Source organism: Numida meleagris, chromosome 3 (assembly GCF_002078875.1).
Source record: "Numida meleagris isolate 19003 breed g44 Domestic line chromosome 3, NumMel1.0, whole genome shotgun sequence".
Lineage (NCBI taxonomy): Eukaryota > Metazoa > Chordata > Aves > Galliformes > Numididae > Numida > Numida meleagris.
Window position 1 is genome coordinate 88,323,594 of NC_034411.1, and position 20,854 is coordinate 88,344,447.

At 37.3% G+C, this 20,854-nt stretch overlaps 1 protein-coding gene across 1 annotated transcript in view; it reads right to left on the reverse strand.

The window, feature by feature from the left end:
* The window catches only part of TINAG (tubulointerstitial nephritis antigen), a 49,909-nt gene continuing 34,910 nt past the window's right edge, over positions 5,856 to 20,854 (reverse strand). The window contains exons 11-12 of the mRNA XM_021392902.1: positions 7,169 to 7,214; positions 5,856 to 6,076 (exon numbers count right to left, since the gene is read on the reverse strand). Coding sequence (XP_021248577.1) covers positions 5,966 to 6,076; positions 7,169 to 7,214 — 157 coding nt within the window. The 3' untranslated portion in view covers positions 5,856 to 5,965. The remainder of the gene's footprint in view (positions 6,077 to 7,168; positions 7,215 to 20,854) is intronic.

Consider the following 20,854-nt stretch of genomic DNA (forward strand, 5'->3'; position numbering starts at 1 on the left):
AAAAAAACAGATAATCAATAACTTAAAGAGGCCTTTTGTGTGTGTTGAAAGCAGATGGTTTAAAAGCATATTTGAATAAAGTAAGAACTTCTGGCCAACATTCCACACGGTTCGGGATGACTCTGGATCTACTAGCTCTGTCTGCACTGACAGATGCACCTTTAAACTCCAAAAGGTCTTTTTAACAGAACAGACCTGGGTCTTAGATTGGTGCTAGAACCATGAAATGGAGGGCAGCACTACTTACATCTTGAAGGGACGCTCCAGCCAGGGCTGCATCATCCTTCATCTGGTTCTGTTTGGATGAGCATCAGATCTAGAAACCAATCTAATGGAACGAAAAAGTTGATTACTTGCTTATCTTACTCTTCAAATGGTCCGAAGTTTTCCTGCATCTCTGGCATTTCTCTCTAATAGCCTAACCAAGACAGAGGTGGAGTCAATTACAGGTAGGCGGGTGTCGTGGTTTAACCCGGCAGGTAGCTAAGCACCACACAGTCATTTGCTCACTACCTGTCCCAGCTGAAACTAAGGCAGCTGGTCAGACCAAGGGAGGCATAATGGTACGCAAAGCCTGGCAACTAGTACTGTATGTGTGTTTGACAGCTACCTTGTTATTAAAAAAAAAAAAAGACGCAGAAATTGAAGCCAAATCTCCTTAAATTAGATAAAAACACACACTGGGCTACAGTGGGAAAAGGATTACTAGGGATGGGAGGGTTTACTGTAAAGTAATTTTACAGCCAACACACTATGGTTTTCAGATTTTTTCCATGGGCAGAAGTACTCTTTACAATATTGTTTACTGCTACTAGTGAGAAACAGATTTGATAATGGCTTCATACAAAGATAACCACTGCATACAGATAACCACTGATGGTCAAAACTGAAGAGTTAAGTAGCCACAAAAGGTACCTTCATGGTCTTCATCTGAGCAACCTGTTTTTGGAATGAAAACATAGCTCTCTTCCCTGAGAATTTTTCGGTACTGAACATCCTGGCCACCTGAATGACCTGTCACATACATTTGGCTTTCCTTTAGCCCTGTGACAGCTCTAGCTCCATGACAGTGCTATAGACAAGATGTTCTCTCTGTACTTACCCAGACACAGATCCATGTACACAGATGCACACAGCTACATGTGGTTGATGCCCTGTCCCTGGAGACTTTGTGGATACCCTGTGGATGACCCTGTGCATTGCAGGGGAGTTGTAGTAGATGGCCTTTAAGGGCCCCTTCCAACTCTAAGGATTCTATGATTCTATGATTCTACTGTAGCTCTTGTTGTGCCATTAAGCATGACCCTTGCTTTCCTCTGCAGAACACACATTGTTTTGCCTAACATCTTCATCAAAGTGCACCCAGTTTCTCATGATTCTGTCTTATGACTAATCATTAACCTCTCCCTTGGGGTGAATCCCTGCTGTTGGAGCTATATGGAGTCAGCAGAGTCCCCCAGTCAGGACTAAGCATAGACCACCATGTACAGAGGGGAAGTTGGCAGAGACTCAGACTGAAAGAACAGTACAATAGAATCTAAAAAGATAGATGGTATCAAAGCTGCTGTTATGACCCTTTGCATTCTTGTAAATTGTCACTTGTAAGGTTTGTCCATTGAGAAAATTCAGTGCCCAGGAATTAGGTTAATTTTTTTGTTCCTCTGCTCTGCTGAAGTAAATTCTAGCACCCTCTCTGAAACTGCATGGAAACTTATGGGAATTCAGTATTATGAGCATACGCAGATGGCTTACCTTCGTCTATAATTCAATATCAAGTTTACTATCAAAAACATGAGCATCTTTTTAATAACAAGGGTAATACACAAATGAAAATGCACTAAGAGGCAACACCCCAAAAGGAGGCAGAGAAGCATCAGAACAGCAAATGAAAAATCCACATTAAAAACTGCTAATTATTGAAATGCCCTCTGTTCCTGCAAACTTCACTCAAAAGCAGAAACTTTTCCAGTATAATGGAATAGTTAATCCTTCAGAGTTCAGACAAATGAGTGATTCATTACATTTTTTGTCAGTCTATCTGGAATTTTTTCCTGGATGAATCATCACGCAATTATTTACCTTGTGAACGCTGCAAGGGCAGCCTCCCCCGTGGTGCTGTAGTATTTCTTTGTGTAGCACTGTTGTTTGCATCTTGGCAGGGTCCACTTGCTGGACATCAAACACACATTTCTAAAAATTCTGCTGCTCTACTTCAGTGTAACTGCTTTTATCTCCTGTCAGAGCCCATTTTGATTTTGGACTACAACCAACAAGGAAATAAAAGGGAAATGGGAGTGATTTCCAAGCTGAGCTGAGTGGAGTAAAACCAAGTTCTTGTAGAAACATACTCTTGCTTTGGGCTTTCTCAAAGCTTGGCCCAGACTTACTGGAAAGTGTGCAAACATATCCTGAATATTTGTTTCAGACAGAACTGAAACCCAAGAATGTTCTGATTCTAAGGCAAAATATGACTAGTTTTTGCTTCCCGTCCTGGTTGAAAACAGAAAGAAAAGTTAAATCGCTTCTTCTCTTTCCTTCCATCTTTTCTGCCATTCTCCTCATGCCAACGCTTTCACAAACCTCAGCAAATTTTCTTATCTTGAGGTCAGGTACTTTTAATTCAGTTTTCCATAGGCTGTGCATCATGCCAGCCAGGAGTACAAAGATCATTTTAGAAATTGCTAGTGTTGATTTTTTTTTTTAGTAAAACACATATGCAGGTTGTAAAACCTTGTTTGCCGAGTTTCCCTGCTTGCGAGTCTCTTGATGGACAGAATTCCCGTTGGCAGATTTATTCCATGTTGGTGAGAACAGTGGTACTATCAGATTCAGTAATATTGCCAGTGTATTTGGACCATCAGCCAAGTCCCTCACACTATAACAGCACATGAGCACTAAATATTTGTAATTTACAGATAACTTCTATAGAATTTATTCTTTGATAATACATATTGAGCTGCACACCGTGATTTGAGAAATGTAATATACAGAATTAATACTGTTGCACTGCTTATGCTGTGGAGAAAAAAAATAATGTGACAGTCTTCAAATTTTGCAGGTACAGAATTGCAGTTATGGATAGATTCAGGGAGGAATTCTAATTTGTGTGTTCACGTGGCTGTCACCGTTGGCGTACCTGAGTGAAACTTTCATATAACCCTAAATTGTTTAATACACAGTATTAATCTTCAAGTGCCCCCAGATAACTTAAAAACACAGAGGATTTTGGTGGTGAGCAGGCTCTCTGCTGTGTTCACTGGGAATGGTTTTGTGTGGTGCTGCTCCATGATCTTCCAGACACAGCTGTGAAGGGATATAGATGAAGTAATAATAATCACTGATGTAAGTAATACTGTATGTCTATTTGAAAGATGCATTGCTATAAAGAAAAGTGAAAAATTATTCCTTTTGTTGTATTCATTTTCCCATTAGTGTGCCCTTGCAGCAAGTGGCTGATCTATGAAGCAGAGTTTACTCTACCTAGTCTTCTCTCACTGACATCTTCCAGCCTCCAGTTTACTGTGGACTAGAGGAGCTCAAAGCCTCTCTGATATTTAAAATCTGTCTTCAGATAGTTTACAGGAACGTCTCTGGTGGCAGTGTCCCTTGATCAGTGCCAGTGTGTAGACCTACACTGACAGGAAACCTTTATGCTCTTAATAGCATAATAAATTAATGAAAGCAGAAAGCACACCTCAAGCATCTTTTCAAAGAGCAAAGTGGTTTCCAAATATACTATTGGATGCCTATTAAATTACAGATACTGTAGCATTTCCACATTAGCTTTACAATATTGAGAAAGCATGAAGAAGGTACTGAGTGCATGGACTCCTCAGAGCATCAAAAATTAACCCCAGATTATGGGTAAAATGGTGTAACTTTACAAAAGTTGCTTTCATGTGATGGGGTTTGTTTCACTTGCTTATGGTGTTTCATTCAAGACAAGATGATTATTTGAGCAGATAAAGATCAAGAAGGCTAGTTTTGAGCTTTCTTACCACTAAAGACTCTTAATATGACGGCCCAGATCCTGCACAGCTCTTGCAAGCAAAATAAGAGAAGCAGCAGACACCGTAAGATCTAGAGCAGTGCAAAACAATTTGAAATTGAATTAAGCCCAACCCACAATGCACGTTTTTGCAAGATTGTTCAATGCAGAGCTAACTCCTACTCTTTTGAAACCTTGAATTTCATGGAATCAACACGCACCTAGCATTTGGAAAGCAGCTATGTAGGTAGCTCAGTGTATTTTCCTTGCAAGTACTGGAATATCTCACCAAACCTAGAAAGGTTACTTCTCTCACAGCGTTTACATCTTCTAAAACTTCTTGCATTGTAATTTGCTATAGATTTCAAGTGATTAAAGTTTTTGTGTCTAAATTGAGTTTATCGTATGACACTAGAGGCCACAGAAGAGATTGTTCTGCAGCAATATGTTGCAACATTTTTATAATAGCTCTTTCAGTAGTGATCCAATGTAAGTCAAGACCCTAGTTTAGTTTAAGAAACATTAATTTAGTGGCAAGGACATCTGTTGTATATTACCAACATTAACTATTCTTGAAGGAAAAGCTATTACGCTCCTATGCTGACGATAATAGAAGTCTAGTTCTTCATTTTCTAGAAATGAAAGAATGAGGAATAGTCTATTAAAGACACTGAAAGTCCCACTGAAAATTTGTTTACTGTAATTTCATAGCAGTATTTTCTCCCCGTCCATTTAACTTGCCACAGTTGTTTCTTTCGTAGGTAATTTTATGACTGATGACTCAGGTTGGCAAGTGCCCTTTGAAATAATTGAAAAGAGACTAAGAGGGACAGAGTAGTTCATTTCTTCATATGTCAATAGCAGCAATATCTACATTTTAAAAAATATATAGGCCAAACAGTTCTCAAGCCTATCGATCTGTAGCAATGCTGATGAGAGGGGATATGTGGCAGCAGGCAGTTTCTATAGACAGAAGTAGCTAAGGGAGTGTTAGGACTGGAAAGGCCTCTGAGTGTCTGCACTAATTACCTGCTGGTACACATCCTGCTGGCCAGCACCAGGAGCCATGTCTGGGCTACAGAGATGGCAGCGGGAACAAACATCAGAATGTCTGTTCTGACCTTTCCTGTTGAGCAGAAGAAATATCCTTTGGGAATGATAACAGAACAGGCACTTGTCTGCTCCTGGGTAAAACCATAAGTGGAAGGCAAGCAGCTCAGGAATTAAACATGTCTAGATCTTATTAGGAAAAAAACGTGTTTTCTTTTCTGTTCTTCATTCAATTAAACTATTTAGATTGCACATTTTTAATTGCAGTTGTGGGAACGGGAATACATTGTTTCATTAGAAGCAATTATTATATTACTTTAAATACATAATCTTTATGAAACCTACTAGTAAAAAATTACTTTCCTGGAAGAGAGAATGATACACAGATACAATTTATGGAAGCTAGAATTTGAAATAGTTGTTCTGTAACAGGATTAGAATTCTAGTTACATTAATTTGTACTTTTTTTTTTATCCACTATGACCATGAGCAATTCTGTGCGAAGAGAACATCATATTTCTAAAGGGATTTGTGACCACAGCATATATCATAAAGAGATTAACACTACCAATATAACTCCATTTGTTTTCAGGCACTGCTGAATCAGTCACCATTAAAATAATGAAACAGTGATGAGATGTAAATAACAGGAGACAGAACTTCCCACTCTGTGAGACACCAAGGTCGTCAGTAGTCTTGGAGACAATTTGCTATTTGTATAGAGGAGTGTTTGTACCGGGTAAGACTGTACCACTGTTATGATAGCTCCAGTGTGTTCAAGTCAGGAAGGCCTAACAAACCATTGCAGAAAGAAAGATAACACACAGAGAAGAAATTTTTATTTCTTAGTAAGACTTGACGTACAAGAATGGAAGAATAGATACACAAAGCAGCATACAGTAAAATACTTTAGGTAAAAGGCAGTGGCTATCCCAGAGTAGTTAAAATCAGCTTCTCAATATCACATTCATTTTGTCCACGTAGAATCCTAAAATAGCCATTTTCTCCCCAGTATTTTCCCCATGAATTTGCAGCAATCTAAAGAAAAACAAAGAGGAAAAAAAAAACATTTTTAAATGGTATTTTAAAACACAAGGAGTAAAATTTAAATGTAACCTTTTGTGAGTTTTCTCTAAAGAAACAGTTTCTCAGATTCAGTGAGAATCAAAATGCATCTTTTCCTTATTTCTAGTTGTTTATTCCTTTTTATTTTGATCAAAATTGTAGCTCCAAAGCCAGGGTTAATAACAATGGACTACTATTTCTATTAGGCTGTCCGATTTATTGAAGAAGAAATCATTAGATTATCCAAATATCACCTGGAGGAAGTGGTAATTTAAACAATAGTGGTCAAAATTCAAATTAATGTTAATATGTCAGCATTAATTTGTTAACATTAATATGTTAATATATGTTAAAGAGAGACCCAAGATATGAAAAATTGGCTTTTAATAAATCAGTTTTCATTCAGGTTGCTGCGGACATTCTGGTAAATTTAGTTTCTAATGAAGTCAGAAGGGTTTTTGCCTCAGATGTCAGTAGAACCAACAACCACAAGCCCTGCCCTCAGCGATATCAAAACTCCAGATTACCTTTTGCTGAGCACTGGAATAATGAGTATGACCAGGTATGAGCTGTTAATCTCAACCAAAATGATAAAATCTGACTTACTCTAAGTTGCTGAAAGCCTACGTTTAATTTTTTGCTGACAGCTGGAAGGCATTTTGCAATGCTGTTTAAATAAATAGCTTGTCTTTTCAGAATGTTTTCTGAGATAATATTGACTAATATTGTTGAGTTTCATTTTCAGACATCAAAAAGAAGAAAGTTTTTATGGAAAATATGAATAAGATTTGTAGGAGAAAACACAGCTACAGGTGTAAGGAGATCAGGTGAAGTAGGCTTTGAAATTGAGGAAGATCATGCTATAGTTCAAGGGTTAACAGGATAAAACTTTGACAGAAGGGGGATAGAATTATGCAGGAGACTTAAATGTGAATGGAAAACAACAACAACAACAACAACAAGCAGATACTAAAAAAAGGAATGAAAGAAGAGGTTTTTTTTAATAGTCTGTACTGTAGGAATGTCGTCTCCTTCTTCAAAACAGAGTACTAAGGATTCACTTACCCAGAACTTCTGTTTTTGACCATTTTTGCCAGGTAATGATCCCCACCTGTTAGAAGAGACAGTACAGGTGAGGCCTTTAATGCATTTGATCACATTTTGTAGCTTTAAACAAGAAACCAGGAGAGAAAAGCTAATGATAGTTAGTTGTCCTAGTATTAGGGACGAAACAGCATGACTAATAGATGCTCCCACTGATGAAAATAAAGATATTTGTCCTCCTAGCCACAAGTCAAATTGCCAGCAGGGATTAGAAAAACTTCTGAGCACAAGTGTGCCTTTAGTTTCTCATTGCAGTGATCTAATGTTTTCATTCACAGAATCCCTCCTCCGGAGAGCTTGCCAGCTGAACTAACTGAACTGTGTAGGAGTACTTAAATTAATGTGAACACATTTCACTTCAGCTTAAGATCCATAGGATCTTTTTTGTTCAAGATCTCATCCAGCACCTTTACAAAAATAGCTGGTAAACTGGAGCTAAAAGTGTTCCCAGATGCTCTCAGCTCAGATTGAATTGCTGACAATCTAATTTGGTTTGCTGCACAGTGAGGGAAATGACCTGTAAACCTGATATTTCTCTGTCATCTTTCAGGACATGCTAAATGTTGTGGCAATATCCTTGAAACCACACAAAGCCTGTTCCCTCCTCTGAGTGACAGATGTTTTGTAGTGGTAGCAGAACTGCTCGGTTCTCTGAGATGATAAACCTCACTTTGCATATATATATGGTAGCAGAAGGTCCCAGGCCATCGTCTGGGTGTAGTTCCATTAGTGAATGCTACATTGCATGCCTTAGGTGTATGCATATGTTTGCACATCTAATGACTGCCTAAAGAACTCTGTTGGTTTTTTTTTTCATTTATACAGTGACTGCTTGTATGGTTACCATCTGTGGGCCATGATGCTGGGTGCCTGCTAAAGGGGACAAATAAAAAGAAAACCAAAACTATGAACGTATATTCCAGTTTTTTCACAGTATAAATTAATCATAAAATGTACAAAATTATCGCACCAGTATCCCACCAATGTCAAATAATTTGGCTATACTTATGGGGCTCCATTGAAAGGCAATTAGCAAAAATACAAGAAATCCCATGACGTGGATGGGGAAATCTGGAGTTTCATGTCATCTTTGTTAAAAAACAGCCACAGTGGCATCAATTCTCCTGGATTAACAGTAATGATCTGTGTGGAATAGCTGCACTTCTAGCCAAAGGGGGGGAAAAAAAAAAGCAAAAAAGATAAATTTAAAACCCCAGGTTCCAAATGTTTCAGAGTAACATTTGATATAAAGAGACACTGAGCAGGATAAGCTCACAGTTTTTCACTGTAGTACTATGGCTGTGCCTGAACTGAGAAACTAGGGATCCTTCCAGCCTCTTTTGAGCCCAGGACCTCAATGTCCCTCTCCTTGACAGAGATTTTGCAGAAAAGATATCCTGCAGCATGTAACTGTCTCCTCATCTAGCCACATGCTCTGCATGTTGATATTTGCTGTTTCAATTTCCTTCAAACTTCATTGGATAGTATGACTACAGGTTAGAGGTAAAATCCCACTGTGACAAGTCATACTGCTGTTTGTTTTCCAGACACTGCCAATCATGGGCTCGGTACTATCTGAAAAGAAGTACAGAACAATTAGATTAAAGTGTCCACTTTGGAAGTAAAAGCTTTGTGACTAGCATAAAGTTGACATCTGGATTACAGTTGTGACCCCAGCTGTAGCTGCTACTCACTCAATGGAAGAAATCATAAAAACAATGTTCGTGATAATGACCACTTAGTGTAATTGTTGTGTTTAAAAAAAGGTTTCATGATGCTTTTACTTTGCACTACCATGTGAAAGTTTAGGGATTATTAATAATCTTTGTTATTTCTTTGCTGAATGTATTTCAGATACAATTTGTCACAATCATACATTTAAATATATATATTTATTCATTTATTCATATCAGATTGAGATTTACGGGTGGCCATTTTACTAAAAAATTATATCAGTTGCAGTATGAAAGTCCAGTACTTACATCAGTCTTACGGATAGATGAAAATTTCCTAGTATTTATGTTCTTGTATTCCTACATTCAGTACTATATCACTCTCATTTATCAGAGTGGTATGATGACCAGTTCTTGTGGTCTCACATCTTACATTTCTGCCACTATGCTGCTTCCTAACATGTTATTTTCTAAAAAAATCCCAAATTTTATTTTTATGTGTTGGTAGGAATATATCGATTCTCAAAAATGTTTCTAACTAGAATAAAAGTTAGATAATACAATACAAAAGGATCATTTTTTTTTTTTATCTTTGACAACAATGTAGCAATGAATTTAATTTCCTGGATTTTATTCTAATTGTGTAGAAACAGAAATACTTGATATATGCTTTTTACCTTACAGTTTAGAAAGAAGAGCTGCTTATTCAGTAATACATTCCCATGCTGATTCCTTTAAATACTCAAATAAGAATAAAGCATACAATAGTGCATCCAGTTGGTCAAGAGAAGGGACTATTCTCTCTTATTAGAGCAGTCTGCCCAGTTTTGGACTCCCACAGACAGGAAAGACATGAACAGACTGGAGAAAAACCAGCAGTAACCCCCTGAAACGTTTGGATCTGGAGCACAGTATGTACAAAGAGAAGCTGAGGGAGATGGCTCAGGCGAGGCTGCTTGAAGGATTTCTTTCCGTTGCTGTCTGTTTTATAAAAAGGTGGCACAGAGAAGACAGACAGATTCTCCTGAGGTATGCACAGCCAATAGACAGAAGCTGACAGTCACAGTTTTCAGCAAGAGAAGTTGCAATTGGACTTGAAGTAAAAAAAGAGTATTTTACAACATGAGTGACTAGTAGGGTCAAAGGATGTGGAATATCTGTCTTAAAATATACTCCAAAGTTTTGGGACTTAGAGGCCCCAAGAACCTGAATGAAGTCTGCAGCCAGTTCTTTGAGCTGGGGGGATTGAATTGAGTGATCTTCAGACATCCTTTCTAGCCTAAACTACTTAATAATCTCAGCAATTGGACCTACGTTGGCCCTGCCAATATGCCATTCCATGAAGTTATTTTGTATTCAGCATATAGAACTTGTGTAGCAGTTGTATAACATAATAGACTGTGATGAGGCAAGTGATTTTGCCAGTTTTTTAACAGCTGCAGTTAAAGAACAGATAATAATGTTGGTTCATTGTTTACTGATCAAACCCAGTCCTGAGGTTAGTGCATGAATCAGGAGTGGGACTTAGCAGGAAAGGTGGAACAGACTGACATCTCCACAGATGCTGATCTTTAGTGGCAGCAAATGTAGCATGGAGTCCCAGGCCCTTTTGACAAAGCCTTTACTAAATCTTGGCAAGGTTGGTTCAGGCTCGCTCTATAGGCTGGCTGAGATTCACCACTTCTCACTTCTCCCAGGCTAATGTGCCTCTCTCCATCTGAAAAGCACTGAGCTGTAATGCCAACAGCTGTTGCTTTGTGAAATACTCTAGATATATACTGTTCAATATTGCAGCATTTTGGGCCCCGTATCAATTCGATTTGGCATCTTGCCTCTGGGAATGCATGTCAGCTCCAGCTAAGAGCATTTCTGGAGACTTTTTGGCTCATTCATGCTTGTATAGCTTTTAAAGAGGAAGCAATTATTTCCAAAAACACCTATATGAAAACTATTTTTGCAGTAGTACCTTTAGAAGAGGTGGAAGTACCTTCTAAAACAGATTTCTCAACTTTCTGAATGAGTCTTCACAGCAGAAATATTTCATTTGATCTTTGAAATTCCTCTTTTTCTGTTTTCCTGCCTATAAAGTTACGCTTTGGTAGTTTTCATAATTTCAGTCTTACTGATGAAATAAATTCATTGCATATTGTATCCCTTGGTTCTACCTAACACACCTTATGGCAAGAAAGCACAACTTCCACTTTAGGCTTAATTTAAGTTTAGTTTCCTCAGAGAAAAATAATCCTTAAGTATCCTTTCTGCTGCTAAGTCAAGTGTCTGACGGTGAATTTCCTGAGTCATAAAGATTCATGATATTAATGAATAATAAATTCAGCTTAATTTTAGCTGCTCTTTTACTTGCTGCTCTAAGTACTGCTGCTTGAAGTATGAACAAAAACTAACAGACAAATTTGTTAAAAAGGAACATAAAATATTCAGTAATCTGAAAAAAAAGTCATAGGAAATGTGAAACTTATAAAACTCATAGCCATCCACTGGGATGAATAGAAATTGGATGGTATGTTATTTCAAAAATTCAGAAATCAATCATGTTTCAATCGAGTTTCCATTCTATGCATTTTCATAATTACACTGAAGTCTGTGTCTTTTACTGCATCTAGGTCATATTTGAGATGTGACTTCTTTATTTCTTTTACACTGGTTGCAAAGATTTGTTCACTAATAAACAAAAAAAGAAGCCATCATGGAACATACAGTGGGAGTAAAAACCGACCTGCTGTGTTATCGATAGTAGCAGTAAAAAATGATAGCATTCCCAATCATTTTCCCCAGAGAGAACCAGCTCAGAGGGCATGTCAGGTGGTTCTGCAAATTCTTCAAAATCAAAATTTTAAAAATTGAGTATCTGGAAGTATTATGCTGAAATAGATAAACCACCATGGTTTGAAAGTGAAACCCAAAGTCTCACTTCTATCCCAGAGAAGTCAAAGATATGTATAGCTTAGAAAAGACACCAGTAGCTTATTTTATTATTCTTAATGCAAGTGTTAATGTAAGAGTTGGAATTGGAATTTTTCCTGGCAGTAATATTGTAAAATTTAATTCCAGACTAAGTGATGTATATCTAAGTGTCTCACAGTAGCAAACAAAGTATGTTGGGATTCATTCATTCACTTGCCTAAATGCAGGTGTCTAGGGCTATCTGAGATGCCATTGCGTGCCTGAAACATCCGCATGACAGACATGACATAGTAGCTACAACAAATCCATGTCCTTTTGGAAATGTAACCAGGCAGCAACTTCTTTCCACTTCTGCAAGCACCAAATACCCCTGAGGGTACTAACATATCTGCAGGCAGATGGAGCTGATTTCCCCTCCAGGCTCCATTGCCTATGTTGACTATATCACCATCTCTAAGATGAGAATTTGGAAATCTAGCATGTCATATCTACCATCAGAAACATACCTTTAGGAATTTGAATCCCAAGCTGAATCCTGACGTGTATGAATAATGAAGTGTGAGCAAAGCAAAGGAAAATGTTGGAAATTATTTGGAAATATATTGTGAATAAAGTGTTGAATGGGTATCAACAATCTAATAATATGCTGTTGTAATATAAATACAAGTTATAATAATTTTTCAACCTTCTATGTCTTAAATATCTTTTAAAAGAATAAATTAAAAAAAAAAAAAACACTCAAAAACCAAAACAGCCATTATGAGAAAAAGAAAAGCTGCCTACAGAAGACTTTTGGGGTGTAGGTGTAGAAGATTGTGTGAAAATACAACTGTTTAAATATGAAATTTTAAGGAATAATAAATTATGTACATGTAAGTACCAACAATAAACGTCCTTCTCAGTTTTGTGCAAAACTAGTTTTTAAACTCCACAGTCAGATGTTACCCTGGAATTCCCCACATCATCAAAACTGATTCATTTTTTAAATTAAGATATTCATCCACTGTTTGGAGAAGTTGGCTATCAGCTACCACAACTGTAGTACAAAATTTCAGAATAAATGAAGAGGAGAATTAAGGCACTGCAGACTGAAGGACTTGGATACTGTAGATCATAAAATTATCAAGCATAAATTAAAAAAAAAAAAAACATTAAAAGAGGGGATAAAATTAACTTAGTAAACAACACAGCAATTACGGTTATAACGTGTATCAGTTTCTCACAACATAGCAAAAATCATAGGTGATACAGTTTGGTTGAAGAAAATTAAACCAGGAATGTATTGTGCTAAAAATCTTGTAAAACCAATTTAGGCTGCATTTTATGTTCCCTCATAGCTTAGAGTAAGAGCTGGTTGAGAGACCAAGAACAGATTGGAAAGGAAAATGACACTGTCTAATTTTTACTGTGTAAGAGCTGTGCCTTGGAGTTTTAAGCATGGAAGAGCACCCCTTTGTGCTGGGCACTGTACGTGAAAAAATTCAGTACAAGAATAAATCCTGTTGCTACTATCTTCTATCAGAAAGTAATCTTTAAAGGAAGAAAAGACATAGGAATCTATTCATGAGTCTGAGAGGTATCCACATTTTGACTAGAAGTTCAAATCAGTGGGAATTAATGAATGATAGTCATTTCTTTATAAAAGTTATGACACTTGTTAGAGTGGTTAGCTGATATAATTTCTCTAGTGGGGTCAATATTATATCTCCTCTAACAAGTTTCTTTTTCTGGCAGCTTATTCCTGCAATCCTGTGGTTCTTCCAAAAAAGTCGTTTTTCCTAAAGTAGGCTTCTGCAAACTACATGTTCCCTGCTAATGAAATCCTGACCCTTCTGAATGGTCAGAGATTTCCAGTACCTTCCTGGGAAGCCTAGACCTTGGATGCTGGAGGGAAAATGATGTCACAGTGAGCAGTAAATTAAACATGGAATCTGCTTTAGTTACATTAACAACATTAGAAAGGAGATGTAAGAAGCTGGGATTAAATATAGGCAAGGTCATGCATGTTTTCAGTGAAGAACTATACAGTGTGTGACCGGAGCCCTACATTAAATCTGAGAAGTCACTGCTAGGAATAAAAAGAATAACAGTAACAGGTATTAGTGTGAGGAACAGAAAAAAAGAATGAATAAAAATACACAGACACTAACAACCTATATGTGTGTAGAACTCAAACTCCTTGTAGAAAGAGAAAATTAGAGAAAATTCAGTATCGTATATTAGTATGTAGACAGAATGGTGGGAGGAAGTCAAGGAAATAAAACACCAAGAAAAAAAATATCCTGCTAATAAAGTAATTTAAATACTAGAGGAATTGTTCCCAAGGGGAGATGACAGAGACTTTTAAAAATAACTTAACAGATTCGTGGACAATATCAATTAGAGAAAAATATTACATTTTTTGGAAGATGACCAAAATAATCTAATAGCACTTTTTTTTCTCTCTTGTTCATGTGATTATTTTAGCTGATATTTACTCTAAATTAAAAACATTTTAAATGTAAACAGAAGTTGGACCTCATTATTCACAGAGACAAGGAATCTACTTAGCTTATTTTTAACAAAGCTTTAGATCACTGATGTCCCATTCTTCAGTATTTTTTGGAAGAGCTTTCATTATAGCCCTCTCCAAAATTTCCGTTACACAATAATGAAGCTCGGTGTGACAAAACTATTCCGTAAGAAATATGCTATTTAGTTTTTCCAAACAAAATCTTCATGATCTTCAACAAAAAGTAACGTTGAATAAAAATAAGTAATTTCACCAAATTGCATTTGGCCTTCCTCAGGAGAAAAAAATACTTCAGAGTACTCAGGGGGAACCAATTCCAACTTGTCTTGCAAACAGAATTTATCCATTCTTTTTAGACAAAAGGATGAGCGCATCTAAAAAGAAGTAAGGCCTTAAGAGTAAAGGAAAATGAGACAAGTCTCTCAAGCTATGAATTCATGCAGTTGATTAGAGTAGAGGTCAATATTTTGCATTAACCAAGGAGTTAAACTCTGAACTGAATACAGATGCTCTAGGAACTGGCATTCAGAATCATCTTTCTAACTTCTCGCATCCAACAACATATAGCCAGAACAGACTCTTCTGACATACTGACAGTCCTTATCTCACAGTCAAAAATAGACAAACAGCAAAATGATATTTTAAATCACTTATTTAATTCTTTTCCAGCCCGCTTTAAGTCACACTTGCAGTTCATCAGTTACACAGTTTGTAGGCTAAATTTTGGATTCACTGAAGTCAGTGGCAAAGCCTACAATTTACTAGAATAAAGTCAAGATTTATCCCTGTTCCTACTGGATTTCTTTGTTGTTGTTTTATTCTTTACAATGGCTCCTCTCTGTCTTTATAGAATGTTTGTGCATTGAAGATCAGATCATGCCATAATTCTTTGACTAAGAGGAAGCACAGATATAAGTCTTTAAAAACAATAAACCCAGGAAACTCACATCACAGAGTCCTGAGGGAATTGGCTGACATGGTCACTAAGACACTCTTGATGATATTTGAAAAGTCATGGCAGTCAGACAAAGCCCTGGTGACTGGAAAAACAGCAGTATATCACTTGTTTTTAAGAAGGAATGAAAGGATGACCTAGGGAACTAGGACCAAGAGCAGGTCCCACCTGACCAAACATGTTGCATTTTATAATGATGTAACTGCATCAGAGGAAAAGGGAAGAGACACTGGACTTCAATAAGGCCTTTAGCATGGTCTCTTATAAAATTCTTCTCTCAAGATTGGAAAGATATGGATTTAATGGGTGGACTGTTTGATAGACGAGGAACTGGTTGCAAGATCGTACCCACGAGAGTGGTGGTCAGTGGCTCAATGTCTGGAGGCTGGTGACGAGTGGTATCCCCCAGGGGTCGGTACTGGGCCTGACGCTCTTTAATATCAACATCAGTGACATCAACAGTGGGATCAAGTGCACCCTCAGCAAGTTTGCAGATGACACCAAGCTGTGTGGTGCAGTCAACACACTTGAGGACAGGATGCCATTCAGAGAGACCTAGACAGGCTCAAGCAATAGGCCCAGGAGAATGTCATGAGGTTCAATAAATCCATTGCAAGGTCTTGCACTTGGGTCATGGCAACCCCTGCTGTCGATACAAACTGGGGTATGTAACAATGGAACACAGGCCTCCCAAAAAGGACTGGAGGGTACTGGTGGATGGTACACTGGACATGAACCAGGAGTGTGCCCTCGTAGCCCAGAAACCCAGCCATATCCTGGGCTGCATCCAAAGAAGTGTGGTCAGAAGGACAAGGGAGGTGATCCTTCCCCTCTACTCTGCACTGGTGAGGGCTCGCCTGGGGTGCTGTGTCCAGATGCAGAGCTCTCAGTATAGGAGAGGCATGAACCTCTTGGAGTGCATCCAGAAGAGGGCCACAAAAATTATCCAAGGGATGGAACACCTCCCCTGTGAGGACAGGCTGAGAGCTGTGGTTGTTTAGCCTGGAGAAGAGAAGGCTCTGGGGCGAACTGAGAGTGGACTTTAAATATTTAAAGGGGGGGGCTATAGGAAGGAAAGTGACAGACTTGTTAGCAGGGTCTGTGTTGGCAGGATAAGGGGAAATGGTTTCAAATTCAAAGAGGGTAGATTTAGACTGGACATAAGGAATAAGTATTTCACAGTAAAAGTGATAAGGCCCTGGAACAGGTTGCCCAGAGAGGTGGTGGAATCCCCATCCTTGGAGACATTCAAGGTCAGGCTGGATGGGGCTCTGAGTAATCTGATCTAGCTGTAGGTGCCCCTGGTTATTGCAGGGCAGTTGGACTAGATGACCTTCAAAGGTCCCTTCTAGCTCTAACAATTCTATGATTCTATGAAACATTGCACATATTCTGTTTGTAATGTCATAGACTTTACTCATATTTTGTTTTGTTACTTTTTCCTTAATTTCTTTTTTTTTTCCCAAATATTTTCATTTCTGATAGTTTCTGCATTCACAAAGATCTTCAGGTCAAATGGGGCAAGTAGAAAACCTTTTATAACCTCCAATGCAATATAAATCACATAATTTCCTAAGTTATACATGTAATGAAATAATTCTGGTTCTTTCTATCCCTGAAACAATTACTCATGATCAAACATGACTTCATGTAGTCAAATTCATCTCATCCAATTTATTGGAAATGAGGTATTTAGATTAGGAAAAAAGATACTCTGCAATCGAGAGGGATACCTTTTGAAGATACATCCTACCCAAATGCTGAACACAGCCAATGCTAGTAAAATAGACTAATTTGTCTCCCTAATACTATATTTTCTATCTAGACATTGCTATTTTAGTGATATCATCTTCATCAAAAAGTAACCTATGAAATTTCTTGGACAAGAAGTATGTTTTCCCATAGACTAGATCTACAGAGCAAAAGGATACAAAGATTACTCAGTCCCTCTAATCTTAACCTATAATCTATTTCAGTACAGAAGTTTTTCTTCCATTAAGAGTCTCACAGTACCTCCTTCTACAGATAAAAAGACAGTGGGCCACAAACACATGCAGTCTGAAACTTTTCGTCTAACTCCTCCTTGGATTTGGTCATACAACTGCCATGATACTAACAGACACAATAAAAAGTCAAACCTCCAGCAGGCTACATTTATTTGTACTTTCTTAGGTACTAGGATTTTCATCTACCATTCATTCTAATTCATTCTAATTAGAGAAAATTTTGGTTCTCAATCATTTGTTTTTAAGAAGGTCAGATTCACTGGCTAGTGTGTGTTCTCTGCCAGAAAGATTTTCAGAAAATGGTTACTGGAACTATGGTTTTATGCAGACTTTTTAGAACAAGAGATGAGTGAAATTATCAATGTGTCAGCAGTTAAATTATTCCCATAAAACTACCTTAACAAATTATATGGGAGACAATTTCATGGATTTAACTGCATGAATTGCCAAAGACAGTTTATCTTTTCCTGATGATCTTGTAATGTATTTCTCTTTGCTGTAAAATATTTTTGGGTGTTGTTGTTTATTTTTAAGACTATAAAATCTGATACTGATTGTCTGAAATGAAAAGAAGGAGATGAAAGAAAATGAACTTATTTTCTATGAAAGAAAAAGTGAACTCATCCCAAGGTTTCTTTAGCCAAGAAGAAAAAGTGGCTTTTGATGGCTTAAAAGGATGCTTCTTTGTTGTTACTGATAATCTGAGATGGAGTGAGGACAAGTGATGAGGAAAATTGAGAGAAAAAAAATGTATCTGCAAGGTCAAAAACTGAGGTGTCATAACAGTAGTCACTGGCATCTTTTTAAAGCCTCTGGACTTTGCACAGGTGAGTCATTTAAATGTATACTAAAGTGCTGTTGTGCTGCCTGAATATCTCCTCAACACTAAAACACAAGTTTTTGCCTCACGCGTCAATTTTATCTCCATTAGAGTGACTCTTTGTGTTAAGAAGCAATGAATTCGACTCATGCTTTCTCAGGGCGTAGATGTTTCAATTCCATTTAGTCTCCTGCACTATTGAATTTAAAGCTTCCATTGGATAAAAATAGAAGGGACATCTCTCAGTGTCCTCTTATTAAAGTTCTTTGCCTTTCTGAGCATCTTCTAAATATCTGAAAACCTATGTTGGTCACGAATCAGTATCTAAGGCTTTAAATAAAACTATTCTTGATCCATCCAGGCCTTAAGGTGACAGTCAACAGATCTGATTGTAGGCAAAGACTTGGGCTTTTTGAGGCCCTTCTGAATTTTTGAGTGTCAGGGGAGAAGCAGATACAGTTCTTTGAATGGAAATACATATCAGATATTGTAGCCAATCATGAATGTTGAACTGATAAAGATGAATAAAGCTGAGAGAGAATCTGTCTGAACAGCTTGCAAACATTAGTAATGGATATTTACTTGGCTATACTTGACTTCAAAGAAAGATATATTTGATTGAGGCAGAGCTACTTAAGCCAACATTCTTCCTCCAAAGTTAGTAGATTTTGCCATCCTTACACCATATCCAAATCTGCTCCACTGTTTTCTTTCTCTATACACACTCAATTTCTCTTCTTTTCCTCAGTGGGATTAAGAAAGCCAGAGGTGTAGAAGAAAATAAATAAATAAATAAAAAATAATAAAAAAAGAGAAGTGCACCAGTTTTAGAAAGCATCTGCTATAGAGTGGACTTGAAATGTGTGTTTAGCAACTCAAATGCTAGCTCAAAAATATAGTTCCAGGAGGTAAATCTGTTACCATGTTCCTCTTTATGTGAATTAAGTCTGTTTTTATTAAGATGTCTTGAGATAAGTGTACAGTTTCACATATCATTACTCACTGATCATAGTAATTTGAATCATTATTCTATTTAAAATATGAGTTCAGCAGAAAATGTGAAAATTGCCAAATTTTGAACAATTTGTCTTCCTTAGTCTCATTAGTGCTTTGTAGTTCTGTTGTGCCTTTTCAGGTAGTTTTCATTCTGGCATGATTCTCAGCTGCAAATTTATGAGCATATACACATAAATCCATACATATGTGTGTGTGTGTACAAATACACAAACATGCATATGACATTTTGAAGATATTATCTTACTATAAACATAATATACCATTGGTCAGTTAGTTTGTTGCACAAGCTGATGTTACTTTATAATGTCCTTAAAGTGGGATTCATCTAGTCTAACTTAGGCATTTCAATGTTAGCTCTGCAAGTCTGACATTATCCCCAGGGGTTCCTTTATAGTCAACAAATAGTTAAAAAAAGCAATTCAATTCACTTAAGGACAGATAGAAAAGAGCAGAACAACAGCTATGGATAATAAAGGAAAACATGATTGCCAAGCAGAGACATGGCTTCTAAATTTTACGCATCAAAACTTAAATGTTATGAATTCCAGTCTCCATTACTCATTTTTTCTACTTACCTCTCTGACTCTACAGACAAGACACAGAAACTTCTTAAGACATCATACTCTTTCTAAATGTCAGCAAGTCAGTCCCACCTGCAGACCACTGAAAACCTATTTCACTGTCCACAGAAACTGTTTACACTCAAACCATCTGCAACCTGCAACACTCTCTGCCTGGCTGCTCCATATTTTCTTTCTTGTTTCCATACAGTTCTTCTCCTATTCTTTCCTTGAGCCTGAGGTCACACACTGAATCACTGTAGATTTTTTTTTAGATTTAGGTCTGGTTTTATGAAGTAGAAGCCTCAAAATCTAGAAACTAGCTAGCAGTTTCAATTTGCATAGCATTCATTTAGAGTTTTATATGTGCGTATCTGTTTTCGTTAGAAATGGTTTCACTAAAATTTTTATCTATATTGTAACACTTTGTAACGTTATACACAGTTGCATGTGTGAGAAGCTTATGGTACTTTCAAAAATGTTTTTGAGAGATTGCATATATCAGTTCTGTCTTTTACAAATATTAACTCTTTTTTAGGAAAGGAGTTATAAATGAAAAAAAAACAGGTTACAATAAATATCAGCTTGCACCAAACTGCAAATTTTACCCTACATCGTCATGTCTCTGCCCCTTTTTCTCTCTCCAGAAAAAACTTCTGTGAAGCAAAATGAAAACAATCATCATGATTTTTATTTCAAGTTCAACATTCATGAGATTCTCATGAACTTTTTTTAGGTAAAGCAGTTTGCATTACCCTTTGCTCAAAACCAACAACAAAACATATGCACACAAAACAAAGAAACAAACAAAAACAGAACAAGCTACTGTAGATGGCAGAGAGCTTATATCTGGGCTATACATTATACGCTCAAGTTAGTTCAAAGTGTTGAATGATATAAAAAAGGCGACAGCTTCATCCTGAAAGCATTTGAATCTTTACAAAGCAGTGTTTTAGACTTCATAGTGCTGAGTCACATTTAATCACTGGATTCATCATTGCTAATAAAATGGTGCCCAGAGAGGTGGTGGAATCCCCATCCCCGTAGACACTCAAGGCCAGGCTGGATGGGGCTCTGAGTGAGCTGATTGAGCTGTAGGTGTCCCTGCTCACTGCAGGGGAGTTAGAATCATAGAATCACCAAGGTTGGAAAAGACCTACAAGATCATCCAGTCCAACCATC